This window comes from Haliaeetus albicilla, chromosome 5 (assembly GCF_947461875.1).
Source record: "Haliaeetus albicilla chromosome 5, bHalAlb1.1, whole genome shotgun sequence".
Lineage (NCBI taxonomy): Eukaryota > Metazoa > Chordata > Aves > Accipitriformes > Accipitridae > Haliaeetus > Haliaeetus albicilla.
The window spans coordinates 29,037,277-29,060,428 of record NC_091487.1 but is presented as its reverse complement, the minus strand read 5'-3'; the positions used below and the strand labels follow the sequence as shown (position 1 = coordinate 29,060,428).

Below are 23,152 nucleotides of genomic sequence, written 5' to 3'. Positions count from 1 at the left end.
GCCGTTCACTGAGGTTACTTCAGGTAGGCCTTCCACACCACATAGTCCCAACTTTCAGTTAACTGAGTTTAGATGCCAAGATGTTGAAAATCAATTTCACAGGTTTCAAGTACCAATATTACAACACAGTACTAGGACACCAACAACTGGACAGGTTACTGCAGGAGATGCCAGTCCTTACAGAAAAACAAAAGGCCAACTAGTACGTTATGGGTCTTAAACTTTCAGTTCTGAAGCGCAAACATAGGAAGCAATTCCAGTGATGCGGTCAACATTTTTCCTCTGCTTCAATGAAGTGTGATCTAAAACGTTAGCTGCTTATTTTATATCTTAACTGATGATGGTTAACATGAAATACTGCTGTAATTCCCCTCTCCCAACAAAATCTCAAATAATTTCCATGCCTTTTTCAATAAATTACTTTCCATAAACAGCAATTTTACATTCTAAATAACAGTACTAATAGTGTCAGCTGTTTTCAATTCCTTGGCAACTCAGAACTTAATTTGAGATTAAGTTTTCTGTCTATATTATATGATGTTTCTGACCAACGTTTCAAATAATAATTTTGTCTTTTATGAAGGCAGTACTAGGAAAACATTGTTACACAACTCCTACAATTCTTTAACTGGGAATCCAAGCACCTCATGTTTTAAAGCATAGCACAGCTGCCACTTTGGAGAAAAGACAGCCCCAGTTTGGCCAGAAAAGCTGGACACATACAAGCCAAAAAAAGCTGGCAATTTTTAATCAATACATCATCTTAAAGTTAAAGAGAAAGCAGAATTATGTCCTTGTGGCTTCTACTAGATTACCAAATTGCACGCATCATTTTCAGAGACTGCCTGAACAAGCCACATCATAGCATTGGGGGGCTTTCTCCACAATGTCTTTCTGGTTGATAAGGGCTGTTAAGACACCAGACATACCAAAACAACAGGAAGACAGAATATCTCCCAAACTCTCTGAGTTCCTCCTACCAGACTTCAGCAACAAGGCAGAAGCAGCCAAATTCAAAACTGAGCAGCACTACAAAAGGCTGGAAACCAGAAGAGCCTGATAGGGACGCAAGACCAGAAAAAGCAATGGGGCATCAGATTCTGCAACAAGAAGAACACACGGGTTGGATACAAGAACCATCGGTCTCAAAAAAAAAAAAAAAAAAAAAATCTTCTTTTGCCTAACCTCTGCACAAAGCACTTGTCCTCTTACTCTTTCTAGATCACCTGTCCTTGCGTATAGTACTGTAGACTACTTCATATGTTCAAGAAAAAAACATTTATATTAAGCCAAAATGCTAACCCTTCTAGTGTTTGTGTTCCCTCCCATTTATTTTGTTCAAAATCTAGAAAGCTGCATCAAAACAATCCATCCTACAAGAATATTACATATGCAAAGTTAGGAGTTATAAAATATCAGTACTTATATTGCTTGAGCAACTCCTGGTTACACACGCATTATGTTGTAGGCTTCGCATTTAATGATGCGCAGAGCTCAGATAACAAACGATCCTGCTGACGTTACACTTGCTAAAAACTCCATACATAAATGCAGTGGAAAAGTTTATAACACCATGACACAACTGGGTTTTCACAACTGGGTTTTCATGATCTGCCAAATTCTGTTGGTCTCATAGGATGCTATTACACTATAGATGGACTGTGATCATTTTTGCTAGAAAAGATCACAAAAACATAGCTGCACATGACACACACACACAAATCACTCCTGAACAGCCATGTTATTTACAAGTAACGTGAGTTGGTATAACCCCAATGTAGTACTTCAAAATACAGGTCAAAGTCAACTGTTAATTGGGCAGAAGAATAACTATGTCTCACCTCCTCCCACTTTGTATTCTTTAATTATGTATCTCTAAGTATAAAAATCGCTCTGCATTACCATGTTATTTGCACCATTTCCTGGATTTAGTATTAAAGGTCTGAACTAGCTCTCTGCTATACATTTGTCCAGAACATCAGTGGCAATCAGCTAAGGCGAATTTTTCATGCTTCATTTTATCAGACACAAATTTATACTTATGTAGTTTAAAACATACAATCTCTAGCAGATTAATTTTCGATGGAAAAAAAATTTATCTGAATCTTTGGTATTTTGAATGGTATCTAGCCCACCCCAAAGGCTTAAGAAATTTAGCTTATATACTATTAATATGTTGATCTGTGAAAGTGGAACATAAACACAAAATTGTTAGATATGTATCTCAACACAACTTTGAATAACCAAGAAGATTGAATTAAAGGCTGGTAAAAAAATGATAGCACTATCTTCATGTGATAGAATCATATCACAACTTTATCTGAACAGAATTTAGCTTACAGGGTAAGTAGAAACCATTTTGTTAAGGCAAACTTAAAAAGTGATTTATGATGGTCTAAAAAGAAAAGTGAAAAGGACTCTGAATTTCAAAAGACAAAGAAAGAAGACAGACTGGTATTTATCACACATAAGCCTACTTCTCATTTAAGCTTTGAAAAGCTAAGATGCACACACATAAATATTTTAGCAAAGAGTTTAGAAAAGTAATAGAAAGACAGGAGGGTTGTTCTTGGAGAAGAAAGGTTGTTCTTCTAAAGCATTCTTTTTGCTATTAGTTTGGAAACTGACAGTATCTTCAAAGTTTGAAAACAAAGGCATTTCATTGAACAAATGAAAACCAACACCTGAACTACACTGACAGTTCATAATGTTTAGGTTTCTAGTTTAAAAAAAAAAAAGAAGAAAAAACTTATTATCTAAGCAAAATTACTGTAATACTAGTGGTAACTTGACTCTAGTCATTAGACAAGTATAAAGATGAAAAAGATAGAAACAAACTTTGGATATAGGTTTTCTGTACAGAAAGCAGCAACTCTTCCTGTCCTGGCTTTGCAGACTGGTACTTCACTGGTTGAAAGGAATAAAGCAGGGAAGACATGGAAAGCTTTTCTGTTAAGCACTGACCTTACATACATACCCATACAAATTTCCTTACAACTTAGCTCCTGCAGTGCATCAACAGATTTTTCTTCCTGGTGTAGTACAAAATTTGCCTTAAGTAAGATCTGGATCAGCTACAACTATGTCCTCCAATGACCATTCTGAACCAGCACACTCCTATCACCCAGTACAAACTAGATTACGTGCCAAGGCCTCAGGATACCCACAGAAGCCCCATCTACTCTGCAATGTAAGCTGGCACCTTCCTCCTGAAAAAAGCAAAACAAAACCACCCCACAAACGAACAAAAAAAAAAAAAAACAACCAGCAACAGCTGAACCCACAAAGGCTTTAACACACATTCTGCAGGTATTTCTAAGTTGAGCATGTCTAAGTCCTTCCCATTTTAAACTTCGGTTAGGTGAAAATACAAACTTATTTAGACAAAACATGGACCTTTTCTAGCACTCTTGCAGAAGCGGCTTTAAAGAAAGACTCAAGCTAGCTACGTGTTGTAAAACAACGTACTTATACTAGAGAGCCTATGTAATAATGATATGAGAAAGAAAGCATCTGAAGCTCAAAATTCTTCCAAGTTTTCAATCAGTCTAAGATAACAATAAAAACGCTTGCAATACATACATCAGCATAAGACCAAGCATAACACTAACTCCAAGTGGGGGGAAAAAACCCATCACACTAAATTCCAGATAATCATGCATCACAAACATTTTACAATTAATTCCCAACTTCTGAGAATGCAGTCACAATTTTCACCACTACCTAAAAAGCAAAAATCCAACTTTCATCGATTCTTTAAGCTTTCAGTAGTTCAGCCATTCTGAGTATACGAAACACCATGTGATGAACTACATTCTGCATGATTCATCAAAACTTTCATATGATTTTTAACTCATAGCTTCCCCTAGTTTCTCATTAAATCTCATTCTACAAACAACCCACCTTTCTCACACCAGGGGACTGACATCCCTTTGCAAATCCACCACACAGACCAAAAAACTGCAGTCTCAAGACCTGAGAGAGCTGTCCTGCCTCCACAGCTGCTTCTAAGCTAAGGAAAGAGATACCAAGCCCAGCAATACAATCCTTAATCTTAATTAAAGTAGGGAGGAGCAGTAACAGTATCACTAGCTTATGCATCACATCTCACTTCACAGGTGTTTGATGGAGTTTCATTATCCTGATTTCTGGTTTAAAAAAAAGCACACACAAAACCCACCCACACCAAACAAAAAGAAATACGTGTTTATTTTTAAATATACTTACCTTGCACCATTATTTCTAACTACTTCCACTGTTTCACCAACAAAATACCGATCCTTGACATAAGCAAAGATTTCATCACAGATCTCATGAAGTCGGGAGCGATGGGTAAGGGTGGCCAAGTAGAGAACTGGAATGATGAGGGCCTCTGGAAAACTTTGAAGATTATGTCTGGCTTTCTTCTCTGATTCCAGTGCTTCCTGATATGTGAGTCCTGGTTTACCTGTCACAGCACAGCTCCACACAAGGCTGTTGCACAGAATGGTGCGTTCAAAAAAATCACTGAAAAGAAAGGCAGGGTGAGGGGGAAGAGAGAGAGAGAGAAAGAAAACAGTTGAGTTCTGACTAACATTTTCAATTTGCTCACAGTTAATACAGCAGCAGATATCTTTTACAAGACTGAAATGCAAAGGCAGCTCTACTCCTGTACAGGTTGTGGATAATCAAGGGTTATTTACCACTTTTTAGCCATGGCATGGTAAATTGCTGTTGTAAAACCAAAGCCTCCTCCCACTACAGACTATGGTAACAGCATCAAGACCTAGAAGTGCTGCAAACAAATATTCACGTATAAGAAGCCTTATGCATAAGAATAATCACACTGAGTTTTAACAGGTATCATATCCTCCTCACATCTCCCACATTTCCACAAATATTTGCAAGAGGAGGGTCTAAAACTGTACAAACATAAAATAACCTTAAGATCACAGAACCATGTTGAAACTTGAACAAGTTTCAGATTTTGAGTGCCCTAGCTCACAAATTAAAAGATGGGAGAGGTAAAAAATTAATGTCAAGTGGTTCTCTAAATAGTTTTTATTCCTACACTGTTTGCATTGTTCTTAGGAAAAGCATTGAACTATTTTTTCCTACAGATTCTTCTCCTCCATTGTTCCACTAGCAAAAATCAATTCTCCTCCTTCCCTGTATTTCCAATTAATGCTAAAATTACATTGTTGTTATTGCTTATTTACTAGTTACTATATTGGAATCAAGAATGAAGAGTTTTCATAAGTCAGTGTCTGTCAATTTTTGACAGGTATCAGAAAAACAGCAGTTTGTTAAAACACTTTCTAGATTAGAGTAGATGATAGAGCTATTCACAAAACCATGTTAAAACTTATCATACACTATGGATCAGTGATTGGACAGAAGAGCAATCTTTCAATATGCCCCAGTTCAGACAATGGTTTTTATTTGCTTTCCTTTAAAAATCTTAACAGACCAATATTGATGAGTACACAACACAAGAAATACTGTTTTCTTTTGTATCAGTTCAACATAGCTATTTCAAGGCAAACAGTACTTTCAGAACACTGCATGCTACACAAGATACCTATACTGGAGTTTCATTCCTGAAAAAAAAAAAAATTACACTGAGGAGTGTTCCCATTTTTAAAAGGCTAGAACTGTTCAAATAATTTCTAATAATGGGGTTAGAGAATTGGACAGTTCACACTTCAGAGTTTTTCTTGCAGGCTCCCTGCAAACTCAAGCCGGCAAACATGCATCAGACAGACTGATGCAGAAAATGATGTTCACTGCAGATGGACAGATGAACCATAACATTTTGTAAATGAAAATGGAAATTCCAGATTGAGGACAATGGAAGGTCCTGGCTCAGATAATCCTTTCTGTATGAGCATAGGATTCCTCTGAGTGAGAGAAAGATGCTTTAGTAAGAACATCAGCTGCAAGAAGGGGAAAAGGACAGAAGAGGAAGAGATATATTATCCAAATAATATTTAATAGCTACAAAATCTCAGATTTTTTTATATCACCTGCATCTACTTAATATATTTGACAGTACATGGGTCTAACACTTGTAAGTAACAAGCAATAATTTGGGTTTGCTTACTCTAAACAAGAAAAGGTGAAGAACAAAGGAGAGAGAATGAGAGAAATTATTCTTCAATACATGAAGAACGGATGGCTGTCAGTCATTCTTTGTGCATAGGACAGAATATCCTTTTTTTGCTGTCAACCACGGTGTATCAGTATCTTTATAGGGTATAGAATAGTTACTTAAACATTTTAAAGAACAGGTTAGACAAAAATCTGCCTGCCTTTTTTTTTTTAGAGGTGATAAAACATGATCTCTTCAGGTCTCTTCCTGCCCTACATTTCAATACTTCTGTATTAGATTCACAATAATTTTTAGTAGTCTTACTGACTTCAATGGATAAAGAAACATTTACTCAAATCTTCATGCAGCTGTGTGTCTCTACATACATTTTTATGTCTCACCAAAGAGGTTCTTGATAATTATCTTTAGCCATGAAAGAGAAAACCACCCTAAGAGTTATTAAAAAAGGTACCAGAACATATTTTCAAGAAGTATGAAAGTAAAAGGGGAAAAAGAAAGGGGGGGTAGAGAGAGCAGAGAGGGAGGGAGAGACTGAGGTTGACGCTGACCGTGTCCCTTTAAGAGCTGCTGTTATTCTTTGTGAGGGTATACCGGCAGTCATGCTATTTAAAGCAACAGCATTGAACTTACAGGGAAAAAAAAACACAACTGAAAAAAAACCCCAACAAACCCCCCTCTAAATATTTTTAATCCATGATTATTACAAGTGCAAAATTCTAAGATTACTTTAACTGAAACTTATTTGAGGAAAACATTTTTCCATTTGCATACAAGAGTAGTTCGTGTATCTAGTTTCATTCTCCCTCATTTCCTCTTTTGTTTTGTGTGGATTTTTCCCCCGTGAACTTACAGGGAAGACAAAAATTGTGTGAAAAAAATTACATTCGATTTTGAAAGCATTATTTGTCTTTAGCTAGTCATTACCTACAGCACATCAAAACCATCTGTGGCTTAGTCTGTTAACACAGTTTTATTACAATGTTTTAATGATCTCACTTTAACTTGGTTTGAGGGAGAGGAGAAAACAAATTCCCAACAGTATAGGAGTAGGTGTTATTTGTAGTACTCTTTCTGTCCCTGTCTCTCTCTGGTGCACGTCAGTTATCACAAAAAGACTTACAAAAAGCAGACACAACAGCTACCAAACCAAGAGAACAGCAGCGGAAGGAGCGATACCCTTTCTCCTCAAGCAAGAGTAATAGCACATGATCATATTCCACGTTCAACTTAAATTCACAACAGCAAGTGCATCTGCTGCTAGGTTGCATCTGAAGCCTTATCTACATCTTTATCTAGGGTATTACAGTCTTCGGGGCTTCCTCACCGGTTCAAGATCTCTCTAACTTGACAACACAGAGAAGGAAGTTCATACAAAACACATCCACAAAGCTCACTTGCATGGTCACATCTGCCTGCGAGAAGTCAAACAGGACTGCAGCGCCCTGGTGAAGATGTCCACATCAGCTCAACTACTCGAGGAGCAGAGACTAAAAACTTGAGTTGTCTTTGTAGTAGTAATTAATGCTGACTTCTCAGCTGGATGCCTTTTTTTCATTTACATTATATAGTTAGTTTTCCACGCAAGGCAAGGCAAACAAAATCATCAGCAAATCATTAAGAAGTAGTTTAATACCGCTACTTGGTAGGTATTTGATAGGAGGCAGTTCATTAACAGAAGCTAGAAATAAATCACTTGCAATCTTTGTGCTGACCGCACTTGCAATGGATATAAAAATCCAGCCTAGAAATGACAGATGCCTTTTGCTTGAACTAACGAAGTACTTCCATTGAGTCCAAGATCTACTGCATTTTTAGTGTGTTTCAAGAAGATGTTTGTTTCTAACCATTTACTTTCATTCATTTCCTTAGCATATATTAAAAACAAGTTTGGGGGGGGGAGGAGTTGTTTTTTGGGTTTTTTTTAAACAGAATTATATATCAGAGAATGTAAAATATGAGAAAGTCATGTTAAGTGAAATTTAAGAGAGAGGGAAAAGGCAGGAAAAAAACTATCTTTGGGATGGCTAATTTGTAATAATCGTTATTTTTAATCCCAAAGCCCCTGTGAGCTTCTAGTATATAATCTAGTTAGTCTACGGTTGGAGGGCAATCACCGAAGACCAACTCTGCCGTTCTGGATCACAAAAGCATTCTTGCACTCTGCCTTGTCTCCAGAAGTGGTCAATAATACATGTTACAAAGTAATGCACAAAAGAAACAAACAAACAAAACCACAACTGAGAAAGAGACATCTATTCCTTAATATTTATAGCTTAGTTACGCATTAAGGAATATATTTCAAGTTACGAGTTTCTCTTCAACAGAACAGAAAGGTCAACCTAATTTAACAGGTCTCTTTTGAACAGGTCTCTTTTTGACTGTAACCAAGAATTCCACAGCTCAATCTATAAAGAAGTTTCGGTAAGTTCTGAAGATGCAAAACTGCTCTTTCCCCCCAGTGTTTTAGAATGAGGAACATTCCCGCCACTGTACCTATACTACTCATCGTTTTCTTTTTCAGGCTGTCTTCACAAGCAAAACTTCCCACACTTTAACAGTAGCTTTCACCACACATCTATATCCACTGTTAACTTTCACAGACAAGGTATCAAAGACTGGTGGTAACATCCCACCGGTTTAATGTGTTTCTCATCCATCCCATGCATCTTGTGCCCACCCATACTTGCTTTTCCAGCTACTACTGTGGCTCCAGGGTCTCTTTTGTTGGTCTGTCTCAGAGTCTGTCCCTCTAACCAGGAGTACAACCAAGCATGAAGAACATCAGTTCCGCCAGTTCCTGTTACTCCTGATAAATACAATCAAACACTGCCACCTCACTGCACCCCCTTTTAAAGGGTTACAAAATTATGCAATGGTATTTCAGATTAAAAAGGAAATACATTCTTAACGGGAAAGTCACTTTACAAAATACTAGTCTTGCCAAATTCTCCTCACATTAGCATAATGCTTTCTTACATAGAGAAGAGTAATACTAATGTATGATTTGTATTCATCTCTACTAAAGCTGCCATGGGCATGAAAGAAGCTTTTCAACACTAAGTTTGTGCTCTGTTTAAAAAAACAAAACAAAACAAACAAAAAACCAAAACACAACAACAACAAAAAAACAACAACAAGTAAACAAACAAGAAAACAACTTAAGTCTTAACCATTTGTAGTAATTAAAAGCATTCCTATAGCTGAGGAAGGGGGTGAATTCAGGTTACCATTATGTATCTATACAGCCCACTTGATCTAGTCAGACTCGGTAATTTTTGAATTCTCCCCTGAAAAATTCAAGTTGCTACTGCAAAAGTAGGTTCAGAGAATCATTTAGACAATGGTTTTCTTTCACGCAACAAAAAGCTAACACAATTTTTAAAAAGTGGGCCCTCCCTATCCCCATTAATCTAATTGCCCTTGCTTAGGCAAAGAAATGGGAGATGTTTTCGGAAGACATCAGCTATTTGAAGCACCACTTTGCAACCAGCAGAGACAAGGATCAGCACCTTTAAAACTTGCTGAAAGATGGGCCTGTGTTCTCTGGTAGATTATGCCACAAACAGCAAACATTAATCCAAACTTACTCATCTGTGCTAGGACACCTTGCTAAGTAAAAAATACTAAACTTTTCAATCCAAAGCACCAGTTTTACCCAACCTAACAAAAAAAGCCAGAAGAGAAACAAAACCCCACCCCACATACACAAGAACCAGGCATAGTAGAGTTTTCTGCAAAGTTGTCCCAAATACCATATTCTAAGCCCTGACCTCTGAGCTAACCACCCGCTGACATTTCTAGGGATTGCCTGTGTGAACGCAATTCTAAATTTATCCCTTAATTTGTGAACTTTGGTTAAATGTGGAATTTGGTCTTTCATACTTTTTCTTAGCGACAACATCCCTGCAGTGTAAATAAGCCTGTCAGAGTACTTAAAATATTCACCAGACACTTTTGAGAGCAGAGAGGCGTTTTAAAAGGATACTTTTCATGCTGAAATTTTAGCAAAACTACACATACGTGAAACATATTTCAGTGCAGTGTCAACAAATACATGACAGTCATCTAATTAGGTGATAATAATAATTGTAACCAGAAAAGCAGCTTTCAAAATATTGGAAGCTGGGGGAGGGGGACTTAATTCGTACAGGAACAGGAGGCTGTCAGCTCTTGCTCATTAGGTTCTTATACGCCCTATAATGAAAACACTCCTTACAAAACTTCCAACAAAAAATTCAACACCCCCTGTGTCCGTGTCCCCCCCCAAAGTATATCGTCCAGGAAGCACTAAGGCATTACCCTCGAAAGTTACCCAACGCGACTTCTTTAAAATTTTATTAGGTGAAGCGTATTTGAGTAAGAAAAACAAGTCTAAACACGAAAAAGATTTAGGTGTGCTCTAATTTCATAGGCTACAAATGAAAACTATTTCAGATTTAATCTCATCAGTCTGCACGTCTTTAAAAAAAAATAAAAAGAGAGCTTGGATGCGGGGGCCTTTTTGTAGGCGGGGATGGTGCTGGATCGGACCAGGGGGTGAAAACACAGACGTTATCAGCTTTTGAAAAACGTCTCGCTAAATACTTTCTGTCCATTGTTCTTACAAGCGATAAAGTAAGCGGCAGCAAGTTCGGGACTGCCCGTGCAATAGGCTTTCAACGGTTAACGACAATTTCACCACGTCCATTGGTCCTTTTACACACGGAGAAGGCAAAAAAGGAAAAACAACAGAAAACAAAAAAAAAGGAAGGGACGGGAAGAGGGAGGAAGACAGATCCTGAGGGGACAGGTGTGCCCGCTCGGCTCCAGGCCGGGTTTAACCGCCGGCGGTGCCGCCCGCCCGCCCGGCCGGGAAGGCAGCGGGACCCCCGCCCCGCCGGACAGGTGCAGCGACCCCCGCGGCCGGGCCGCGCTGCGCTCCCCGGCCCGGCCCGGCCGGGCGGCAGGGCCCGCCGGCCATTTCCAACCGGGTCAGCCGGCGGCTCCCCGCGGAGGCGGGGCGAGCGCGGCCCTGGGCGGCGCGGCGGCTCCGTGCACCGCGGCCCGGCGGAGGGCCGGCAACCAGGGGTTAACCGCGGCGGGAGCCGGCCGGGGAGCCGAGCCCAACGGGCTCCGCGGGCGGCGCCCCCCCGGCCGCCACCACAACAATAGGGCGGCCGGCACATGCCGGGCGGGCGGCCCCGCTGCCCCGCGGCGCCGGCTGAACCCGGGCCCGGCGCGGCCCCTTCCGCGGGGCGGCCTAGCGCCGTCCGCCGCCGACACGCGGCTGCCGGCGGGGGCGGAGGGGAGGGGAGGGGGAGAGCCCGGGCCCGGCAGACGCTCGCTACCACCCGCCGCCTCCCACACGCGCAACTTTCACTTCCCCGGCGGGGGCAGGGGCGACACCGCGGAATGAGCGGGGCGGGGGGGGGGGGGGGGGGGAGAGGAAGGAGCCGTCTCCCCTCCTTCCCCGCGGGGGGGGGGGGGGGGGGGGGCGCGGGATACCCCCGCCGAGGAGGGGCAGGGATTCCCCCTGCCCCGGGCGAGAGATCCGCCCTCTCCCCCCACCCCCCTTCGGGAGGGCACGGGCTCGCCGCCAGCCGCGCCCCCCCCCCCCAGCCCCCCCGGCAGGGCTCCCCGCGGCGCTGCCGGGGAATCCCCTCCCTCCCCGCCCGCCCAGGTGTCAGCCGTTCGGGGGTTAAACCGCTCCCCGCCCGCCGCCGGCGGGGGGGGGGGGGGGCAGGACGGACGGACGCGGACCCACGGACGCGGGCACGGGGGTTGTCTCTTACTCGTAGTCCCTGAAGATCTCGTTAGTGACCCTGCAGTAGAAAACGCGCTCGTCCGGCCGAAGGTCGGCGGGGGGCTTCTCCCTCACGAAGGGCTTTCGGTGCAGCAGCGGCATCGCCCCGCTCCCCGCGCTCTTCCTGCCCCGGGACCCGCTTCGAGGGGGAGGGAAAAAAAAAAAATTAAAAAATTAAAAATATGGAGGGAGGGAGTGCGGGCATCGGCGCCCCCCCGGCCCGGGGAGGAGGGAGCGGGCCCGGCGTGTCCCTCCCCCCGGGGGAGCCGGAGAAGGAGCGGGAGAAAGCGCCGGCGGCGGCGCGGCGGCCTTTTGTGTTCCTGACGCGCCGCTGCCTGCCTGGGACTGCGCGCGGAACGAGCGGCGGATTCTTCCTCCCGCCTCCGCCTCTCCGCCTCACAATGGGGCCATGACGCCGAGCGGCGGGCGGAGGCGGCGCCCCCCGCCCCGGCCGCGCAACGTGCTCGGCTCGGGGATACCCCGGCCGCCGCCGCGCTTTGTCTCCTCCGGCTCCCCTGCCCCCGGGTCACCCCCTTCCCCCGCCTCTGACCCGCACACGCCGGGCCGGACACCGACTTCCACTCCCCCGCCGCCCCCGCCTCCTCCTCCTCCCCGCGAAGCAAACACCCAGGAGGGGCAGCGCCGACCACTCATCTCCTCCTCCCCCGCCTGCCGGGACGCTGCCGAGTGGGGGTCCTCGCCCTTCCCGCCCCGCGCCGCGCCTCGCCCCGGCCCGGCCCGGCCGCCGAGCTGCGCCGCTGCGGGACAGCGCGGCCGCGGCGCGGGGGGCTGCCCGCCCGCCCTCCGGCCTGCCGCTCCGGGGGGCTCCCTCCCCTCCTGCCCACCTGGTGTGGCCGCAGGCTGCCCTTGCTGCTCGGCCGGTGCGAAGCGCGGTCCCCCTCGCCGCGTTTCTCCCCTTTCCTCTGCCCCCCCCCCCGGCTCCTGGGAAGTTTTTGATCTACTTCTTCAAGCCCTCAATCAGGAAGAGCTGCGGGGAGGAGCCTTCCCCTGCTCTCCCCTACATCTTTATTGGCCGCTCGGTGCCTTCCAGCGTGTGTCACACAGGAAGACAGCGAGCTACATTATTAATTAATGGCTGAGAGGGCGCATCCTCCATTTTTGAATTATCAGCCGGAGATCTCTGTCAGAGCGGGGGGGGGTGGGCCCAGGCCGACCACGGAGGGGAAGGCGGCTCTTGCCGAGCGGCGCTGCCGGCCGGGCCGGGCCGGGCCGGGCTGGGCTGCGGGCGGCTCGGCGGGGCACGGCGCGGCTCGGCTCGGCTCGGCTCGGCACGGCACGGCGGGGCGGCCGAGCCCGCGGCGGGCGGCGCTGCCCGCCCGCGCCTCCTGCCACCGGCATTACCAGCGCTTCCGAACCGGCGCCGAGCAGCCGCCGAGCCGCTGGGAGACCACCGGCCCCTGGGAGACGGCCAGCCGCGGCGTCCCGGGGGGATCCCCTGTCCTCAGTACCTGCCCTGCGAGCGAGGGCAGGCGCGTCTGCTGCAGGGCTCTTCCCTTCGGCTGACCCGCAGCGGTTCCGGCGTTTGACAGAGCGATGCCGGAGACGTCTGTCTGTCTCTCGCAGCCCCAAAGCGCAGGAGCGTACCGCTATCAGCGCGTACAGGGGCATACGGGTGTGTTTTGCCGAAAGGGAGATTGTATGGAATCGAGATGAGCCTGAGAGTTGTACGGGGGCCCCTTAACTGCCTCGGTTTTTTCCAGTTCACGGAAGACGTCACTACGTGGTTTTACGAGTGTATTAATTTTTCACCACTTTTTTTTTTTAACACTAATTCATTTACAGTGCCATTGGTAATTAAAACCGGGGTGTTAATTTAATTGTGTTCTTAAGGGTGCTAGCCAGCTTGAAGACATAAAAGCACAGAAAGTCCACAGCCATTGTGGTTCATCATCACAAGCTCCAGCACTTACGTGAAAAATCTACAGAATAATTGTAGAAACTCCGCGGAACTACTGAGGTGAATAACAGCTGAAGGCTGATACCTAAGTAGTTTAAGTTTGCAACTTAAATTGTAAATTTCTGCAAATAAAGGTCCCGTGCTGTTCCCTGCACCTGTGCAGAGGTTGTTTTCTTTACCTCTGCAAGTAAAGGCAAAGATCGGCACTGCTGTAGCCTGTGTGACTAAAACCTAAAAGAATGTTTACATCCAATCCATGAATTACTTTGTTTAAAAAGTGATCAGGTTTTAATCAAAAGCACTGAGAAATGTTAATGCTGGCTTCTTCTAGTTAACTTTACAAAATACAAAGCTTGAGCTACAAAACAGGTTAACTCCTGAGTCCTACCAGTTTATTTTCATTTGCCAGCTGGCTTCACTTTCAGTTTTTAATTACTTTCTAGCAAAGGGCACAAATGCAACTTGAGTTAATGCACTCGTACCTAACATCTGGTAATTTTTAGTTCGTTTTGCATCAAAACTGTACAGTATGCCATGGTTATGACATTTAGTGTTGCCAGCTCTTATGATTACAGTGAGATTTTGCAACACTTAGCTTTGTTTTAAGCTCTAGCTCTTCAGCAGATGTGATTAAATTGGAACCCCAGGTCTCCTTAAAAATAATTACATTTCTAAATCTCAACTTTGAGCGAAAAGCTTGAATATGAGAACCCGAAAGGCTTACAAGTTCCAAGGAAAAGACAAGCTCTGAGTTTTGAATTTTTGTAAATCTCATTATTTTTAAGCCAGTATCACGATGTTTGGGAGCCCAGCATTATTTTAGCACTAGTTGGTATCCATGAAAAATGCATGAGTTGATAGAGCTGTGACATCAAAAGCAAATTCCCTTTTCCTTTTTACTCTCTCTTGCCCTCTTTCTCTTTTCTTCTCACCTTTTCCTCCTCCTCTTGTTCTTCCCCCCTCATTATTCCCTCGGTGATTTTCCAGTGAACAGATCCTCACTGAGTAATAGGGTTGCACTGTGTTTTCATGTTCTTAGGATACAGAGGAGCAGTTCATTTAGTTTTCACCTCTGAATCGCGCTCTGTTCTTCAAAATCCACGAATCCAGGCTCTGATTCTGCTCCCAATCAGGTCAGCAGGAACTAGAACAATTTTTTATGACACCAGCTAACGTCTACTAAGTGGGCATTGAGAATTCAATGGAAATGAATTCTGATAAATCAGAAAAAGGTTACTTTCCTTCCATGGGAATGTTTATTGTATTTTTACACTGTGTTTGATTTTTGCAATAATTTGGTTTTCTTAACACACATCACTGAAAGTATAGTTTTGATTCAAGATACAAGGGATTATTGATGATATTTAGTGGGGTTGTTGATGTGGATTTTGCCACAGAGCAGCAAAAAGGAAGCTGCTTTCTTTTTAAAAGATGATTTATACACTAACAGCCATACTAAACAGAGTTCCCTAGCCAGGCAGGTTGCAGTTCTTATTCACAGAACTTTAAAAATAGCTGTATTGGGAACATAAAATCTTATCAAACACTTGGTCTCTATGCTTTACAAGGGTAGAACAATTTCCTAGGGACAGTGTCGGCCCAGGCTCAGGGTAGCTCCCCCAGCCGCTCCTTTAAAGTTCCCCACAACTTGCAAATTTTTATTTCTTTTCACTTGCTCCCTGCTTTATCACAGATTTCTTTCCTTATCCTATCCTATTTCTTCCTGTCTTTAAACCACCAAGAACTGCTTTACACAAAGACACTCCAAAATATCTATTCAGATATTCCAAAATATCTATTCAGCTCTATCCATTACCAAATAATTCCACATGTGACTATTGTTATTCTGGAACAAGTAGAGCACACGGAATTATTTTACTAGAGCATTGCCACTTTAAATTCATGCCTAACTTTATATTGGAATAACTAATGTTTAGCCAAATAATATACTTGGAACCTTGCAAAAGCAGAAATTTTACCCAGTTTTACCTATATTTTCAGGTAATTGGGCAAGTTTTTTCTGTAGAGTATGTTTAGCCACTTGCTTGCTTGCTTTTTTGTTCTTTTTGTTTTTCCTCCAAAGTTGCCACTTGTTCCCTCAGGGTTTGGCTGAAGTGAGAGAAAAAAAAAAAATCATTGGATTTCTTCATAAAGAACTTCCTTGCACTTTTAATGGTATGCTAGGTTCTCAACTCTAATTTTTGTAAAAAACACATGGTTGAAAAGATAAATGTGAAAAATGCACTTATTTGTGTAAATGATAAATTGCTAGTGAGCTGTTCAGTCAAATGACATAATATCAATAACCTCTACCTTTTTCGCAGTTGACTGGAGCATGCAAAAAAGGAGAATTATAACATATATGTGAGCATTGACTCATTTTAATGCACCGAGTAGATTTTTAGGGAATAGTATCATTCTTTTTCTTTCCAAATGCTGTTTTGAAAATCCTTCATTTCTGTAACGCAAACAAACTGTAGATCACTTTTTTAAAGCTTATGGCACCCAGCAAAAACACCTTATTTATCCGATTATGGATTTTATAACTTGCCGGTACAGCTTTTTTTCACCTTTTGCCCTTTCTCCGCCACCTTGCTGAGCCAATTTACTCTTTTGATCATATATCTTTATTTAGACTTTAAACTATGTGAGCAAAGACAATGTGCTGGTTTTATCAATCCACTCCAGCTGTGTGTAACAGTAACATTTGGTCTATTGTCTTTTACTGGCTGTAGTGCTATGCTCAGTTTTTAATAACGTGCTCACTTATAAATAACATACTTCAGTCAAAAAAAAAGGGGGGGGAAGAGATATGCGGATGATTTTTCACAACACATTTCATTTTTCTTTCATTCTAGCTCAGTTGTATTTCAACATGCTTTTAAAGAAGTTCTGTAATCACAAGGATAGGAGGTTCCTTATTCTGCAGCTGCTGGACACGTTCAACACTTGTTTGCTTCCACGAGTCACAAATAAAGGTAAAGAATCAGTCCCTGTGGTCAGTGAATTTTTGATACAGTCACATTTTTTGATAGTTTCTTTATAGTCTTAACCCAGGCATTCCACAGTTGCAAACACAGGCACAATTTTTGGGTCTATTGCTATCACAGAGGGCAGTAAGTCATGGCTCGAGTCTGCTTTGCCTATTGCTAAGGTTAAATACCGCCCAATACAGCAGGGCCCATCCTTCAGCAAAGCCCTCGGGGAGCACTGAGATGTTTCTTATATCATCAGAGTTATTCCACAGAAAGGCATTCCATCTTCTTCATTTTTTTTCACAGTTTAATAGGATTTAGACATACAGTTCTCGCTGCTTTTAACGGATATTGCGTGTTTAATTTCCACGCAACTCCAGAAATTAAGAGATATGTTCCTTTAAAGTTTACTTTAATCATATCCTATTTTTTCCCTCTCAGAAAAGGCTATTAAAGGTATTTAAGCTGATAACCTTATACTAGTGGGGAGGAACTCTGACCTCATCTACTTTGCAGCAATGACCATGTATGATTGGCCTCTAACCTGATTACAAAATGATAAAATGATGTTGTGAAACCACTGTTCATTTCCTAATAGTGCCTCTGAAACCAGCTTAAATTCTGAGAAGATTGGTACTGCATTTTCTTTCTTACAGTTGCAGTGCACAGGATACAAAGTATTGACACTACTGTAATTTTCTGACACTAAAATATGCTGAATATCTCATTGCTAACCAACATTTAGAATGAATGATGACTGATGAATGTTTTTGAGTGAACGATGGGTGAATTTGCTATCTTTTGCTACATATGCATATTGTCACTACTGGAGTGATGTATGGCATTTTACAATAGATTTAAATATCCTGCATCTGCCTGCTTGAAACCTGGATCTGAATCGATACAATATTCTTTATGCAGTCAAATTTAAGATTGAGAAATCTGGAACTGCATAATACTAACCTACCATTTACTAAGTTTGCATTCATCTTATTTGAATTACTTATATTGAACACCTCTCTGTCCAGTTGATGAGTAGAACCAATAATTTCAAGGATGTTACTTTATGATTTTGTTATATGACTATACAGTCCCAACTTTTTTTCAGTAATACTAAGATTAGACAAACCTGCCTGCATATCGAAAGAGATCCCATGCAGTGCCGTTTCTCCTGAGGAGCACATGAAGAGAAGTTCGCCCAGTAGCTGATCTGGCTTACTTAGTCAAAGATTACAGCGATGAGCCAATCTGAAACATATAATTCTGCTCAAATACAGACCGTATTGGATTTTCATAGAGTCATTCATTTGACAAATGTGATGACTCACGACTGTGACTAGTATTGTGACTTACTTATCCATTTAATATGAGACTCCTTTGGCCCCCACCTTATTTTCTTCTGTCTCGCTACTCACCTCTCATAGAGGGCTTTAGGAAGGATGAGGCAAAGAGATTAACTATCTAGGCACTATTCCGATAGTAGATGCCAAATAAAAGCAGAGCTGAAGAAGCCAGTAGCTGCTGGAGCCCCAGCTTGGCTCGACAGGGACTCCGGATGCCTCCCCACTTGAAAACACACAGGCGAGTCGTGGTGTGTGCAGGTGGAACAGTCCCACCACAATGCTCTTTACATGTGCTTAGACCCTGGCCACCACTTCAGCCCAGGTAGACGAGGGCTGGAGTAGAGTGGTAGCTTGCCCTGGGTACAAAATAAGCTGCAGTTTTGATTTCATGCTTTTGCAGGACAGTGCTTTTCCATAATTGCTTGTATTAACAGGGTGCTGGCAGAGTGATGCAAGCCTGGTGTGCTGAGTCCTAAAGCTGGAGGGGAGCCCACCGCGCTACGTCATGGCCACAGAATATAGTCCTTAGGGGAATGCTATACTCAGGGGAGATCCTCTGAAAGAAGAGCTCCTGAGGCACAGCCTACATGATCATTCTCCCTCCTCCTACAGATCCAGGGACAGGCATGTATTAGGTGGACACCGCTGTCCCATGATGTCCATGCTGTGGCCTCACACCCAAGAGCAAGTGATATACTGACAGAATTTCTACATTTCTTAAGTCGGGCACTCGTAAATGTGTTTGGTTTATATAAATCATGCATGAAGAGCAGAACTAAAGGAAAAATAACTTAAAACATGGTAAACCCAGTGCATGCTTTGGTCTTGCTGGCTTTGGAAGACTTAAGACAGCTGGAAAGTTAGTAGGATTGTTACCATACAGTTGCTAAGCATTCATAGCAAGGAAGAAAATGTAAACCTTTTTGTTACCATTACCAATTTAGTGCAACAATTGATAGAATGAAATCGTAAGAGATTAGTAACCTGTGAATTAAGAACTGAAAATTATTTCAGTTGCAATTTCCAGTCATCCAAGAAGTTCCTAAACAAAAAGCAAAGGCAAAACTTTAAAATCCTAAGACCACCTTCACACATGGAAGTTATAGTACCTGAGACCTCATTCAGTACAACCCCACAGTGTGGACATAGTTATAATGTAAAAATGCTTATATCCGTGTAGTTTATTATTCTATAGGAACACTTTCACTATAGTGATGCAATTTATCATTATGCATCTCTAAATGTACCCATGTTTAAGGCTGAATTGGTATAAATATCTCAGGCTAAAATGCTTTTTAGAAGTTTGCACCCTAGTTATCATAATTACGGAATGTCATAAAAAATTGTACATAAATCCAGCTTTACAGACACAGTAACACTTAAAGCAGCGTAATGACCATCCTGTTGTCCCCCAGAAATCAGAAAGTTACTTGTAACTGCAAGCCTTCTTTAGGGCAAAACAAAAGGTCACCTATAGCTCTGCCTAGTCCCTAATGGATGCAGCAGGTCAGACCCCTCCTTTAAAAAAAAACTTTCAGTTACACTCAGTACCACTGACTCATCTGAGGTCCAGTGACAGAAATGCAGCTTATAACAGCAAAAAGGAGAAAGTGCAAGACGGTTCTTTTATACCTTATCTTGGTAAGTACTCCCACTAAAGTCAGTACCAAGGTTTGAAAGGTCAGATCAGGTTTAAAAATGCCCATGCCTTCCCATCACTGCCCTGAACTACCTTGATTCTTATTTTCTTATGTCTGTGAGTGGGTGTGTTGTGCCTCTGTGACAAAACTAAAGTTCAGTGAGAGAATTTCCTGCTTTGTAGACAGGTTTTTAACCATGCAAGGCATACGCATGACCTCAATTCTCCATTTCTTGCCTGTTGTGCAACTGAGAGTTTAGCAGCCAAAGGAGTTAGTTACAACCTCAGCATTATCTAATACTTGTGCATATTGCATGCGCACATGCTTGGATAAAAATGTTTAACAGCTGACATAAGTTGAAATAAAACACTTCCCCCCCCCAATAATACTTCATTCACACAGTCTGAAGGAATCTTCTGGCAGGAGGACAATTTGTCGTAAAAACTGGGAGGAGGAAAGGGAAAGGTATGCCAGGAAACGCAGCTTGGGTCTGTGCTGATGGTCGGATTCTCAGTGAGTTCTACAACAGCCTGTGGCTACAGCCCATCTCTGAGGCCAACAACTACCAAATCTTCTTAATGTCCGTCCACATAAAACCTGGTTACAAAAAGTTAGGACTTTCCAAATGGCTTTGCAGAAGCAAATAGAAGCGGCGCTCTTCTGGCTGGCACACCTCGGTCTGACTGTATGAATGAGTAAATGCTGCCGGAGAAGTTTTACTCCCCGCCGTCAATTTGTATCTTAGCGTTAGGCCGACAATGCCACCGCGGCGGGCACCAGCTCCGCAGGCTGGCCTGTCAGCGGGATTTGGACAGAGTTTGGCACTAACGGTGGGATCTGGAGAAAACCACTTTTGGGAACCAGGCGTTTTGTGGCGAGCGCAGAGGAGGCCGCAGCCGCTCCTACACCGGCCGGTTTTTAACAACTGGGGCACCGCCGCAGCGCCTGCCTGATGGTGGGAGCCCCCACACGTGGCTCCCACCTTCCCCGAGGAAGGGCCGGCCTTCTCTGCCGGTTTTCGTGCCCCTCCTCGCCGCTTCACGCCCGCCCGCGCCACGAGCGGGTGGCTCGGTGTTGGGGCGGGACGGGGACATCCGTCCACCCAGGGGCCGCGCGTCCCTCAGGCCGCCCGCGCGCGGGGGGCCTGGGCGGCAGGCAGGAGGTCCGGCCGGAGGGGTGGGCCGCCGCCCCCCGGGTTTGTCGCCCCCCTGGGCGCCAGCCTCGCCGGCAGCCCGGCCGCGGGCGCTGCAAACCGGGGCCGGGCCTGGAGCCGCGGCCTCGCCCGGGGCGCGCAGCGGCGGCGGGCGGGCGGGCTGGGCGGGGCGGCGGGCGGGCTGGGCGGGGCGCCCCCTGGCGGCGGCGGGTGCGGGCGGGGGTCCCGCGCCGCGGGGTCTCCGCGCGGGCGACGGCGCCCGTAGGGCGAAGCCGCTCATTAGGGGCGGCCTCGGGGCGGGCCGAGCGCCCTCGCCTGTAGATAAGGCGGGTGGTTAAAGCTTAACCCGAGCAGGCCGGCCGAGGAGGCGAGCGTCGGCGGGAGGGGATGTTCGAGGGAAAGCCCTGGCAGTTGGGCCGGGCCGTCTCCCAGGGGGTGCGCGGGAGGCCGAAAGCCGCCGCTCCCCGGGCGGGCTGCCCGCCCGAGGAGGAAAGCTCGGGGTGGCGGCCGCTGCGGAACGGCCACGCAGCCCGTCACCTCCTCTGCGCGTCGGGCGCGTGTCTCCGCGTGGCGGGTCCGGAACCTCGGCGGCCGGCCCCAGCGCAACAGTCGTGCGCCGGTGGCCCACCACGAAGTAGGTCACCCCCTGCCCGAGGGAGGCCCGCGGCCCTCTGCACCTTTTAGGCCTTTGCCGAAATTGGGTAGGAAGCGTCTTCTGGCTCCAAGCCGCGTGGAAGCTTTGAAGCGTGTGGGTTACAGGCTGCCCTTTGGTTGACGGTGAAGAGGCGCCACTCGGTTCGTCGTCGTAAGCTGCGCCGTTCCTCGTACAGCAGCGGGATCACGTCCAGCGCTCAGCATCGGTGCGTGGCGTACGTAAAACCTCTCAGAAATTCAGAGGTCCTTCTGCCGAGAGTCATAAAATGCAGTCGGTTCCAGAGGGGCGTCAAACAACAAAATGCTGCTGGGAGTAACTTGGACTTTGTTTCTTTAGTTAGACCAGAATTAATCTATATAACTAGTCTTTCATATTTCCCTGGTGTGTAGACCTTGTGCATGTGACCATCCTTTTTTGTGGAATTCAGTCTGTCCCTTCTGTCACTTTGTAAACTCTCAGTTCCTAAGGATTTAGGGAAGGATAAAAGCCCCTGTAAATTGTTACTGTTTCACAATGTTAGGCAATGCAGGAGGGAACTTGCCTGACTCCTCTTCTTTATAACACAGTCTACTCCTAAATCCTGCTCTTAGATGTATCGTGAGCTTTGCATGCAGACCAGACCATGAACTAGTTTAACTACAGTTATTTTGGCATCTGTTTAGCTGCTGTGCTGTGAACTGTCAGGTGGACACGCTGAGAAACAAGGTGTAAACCTTGTATTAGCACGTTAACACAGAGTTTTAAAGGTATTTAGTTAAGTAGGCGTAAAAAGTGATCTAGATGAGCCAGCACAAGCTTTGTGCATAGACTAGTTTTAGCATTATTTGGAATTAAGTTCCTTTTGTCTGGAGTTTGCCTGTGTAGGAACTCTGCTTAATTCTGTATCAGATGACTGGTGTGAGTATATACTTGTCCCACCAAAGGGAGATTTGCCTTGAAGTATCTGAAATTTGTGACATAGTATGCTTTCCTCCTGTAGTAGTAAAGCTAAAAATCCAGCTCTATCAGCTGACTTACACACTGTTTTCTTTACACTTAAATGTAATTTATTAATTCCTTTGACAGTCAATAGCCATGTATTTCAAGACATAATTATTTTCCCCTATACAGGTATGTTCCAAAGCCTTTGCAAAAGGTCTGTGAGAGGAAAAGCTCGTTAGTGTGCTTGAACTTCTAAAGAAATGAAAGGTAGAGTGAGCAGTAAGATGAAAAAGCATCCAGAAGGAGGGAATGTTACCCCGTAAGTTCAATCATACTAAAATTACTCTTCAGTTCATTCTGGAAACCTGATTATTTCTTCGTAATAAATGTAATATGGATGAACATGATCTGCAGTTTTTCTGAAGGAGTAAGTGAAAATACACACACACACACACACACACACGCCTTGTGAGCAGGATCGTTGAAGATTCAGTAGTGTTCAGTATGTCAAAGCACTTGAGCAGCTGTAAGGTCAGAACCCAAAGGCCTACAAGCAAGGATGCAGCACCTGGGAGGGCGATTAAGGTAAAGTGAAAAATGCTTACATGGGTCCTATTGTGGTTGCTATTTAAATAATCCTATCTGAACTTAATCATTGTGCTAAAACAATAATT

General features: G+C 44.4%; 1 protein-coding gene across 3 annotated transcripts in view; it reads right to left on the bottom strand.

Annotated features, from left to right (window-relative positions):
- The window catches only part of BAZ1A (bromodomain adjacent to zinc finger domain 1A), a 66,579-nt gene extending 53,726 nt beyond the window's left edge, over window positions 1–12,853 (bottom strand). The window contains exons 1-3 of one of the 3 annotated variants that reach the window (XM_069783997.1): window positions 12,719–12,853; window positions 11,863–12,012; window positions 4,228–4,506 (exon numbers count right to left, since the gene is read on the bottom strand). In XM_069783997.1, the coding sequence (XP_069640098.1) occupies window positions 4,228–4,506; window positions 11,863–11,975 (392 nt within the window). In that variant the 5' untranslated portion in view covers window positions 11,976–12,012; window positions 12,719–12,853. Of the gene's footprint in view, window positions 1–4,227; window positions 4,507–11,862; window positions 12,376–12,718 lie in introns of those variants that run through there. The other 2 variants (XM_069783998.1, XM_069783996.1) reach the window with 2 other exon arrangements.
- Window positions 12,854–23,152: the final 10,299 nt, after the last annotated feature.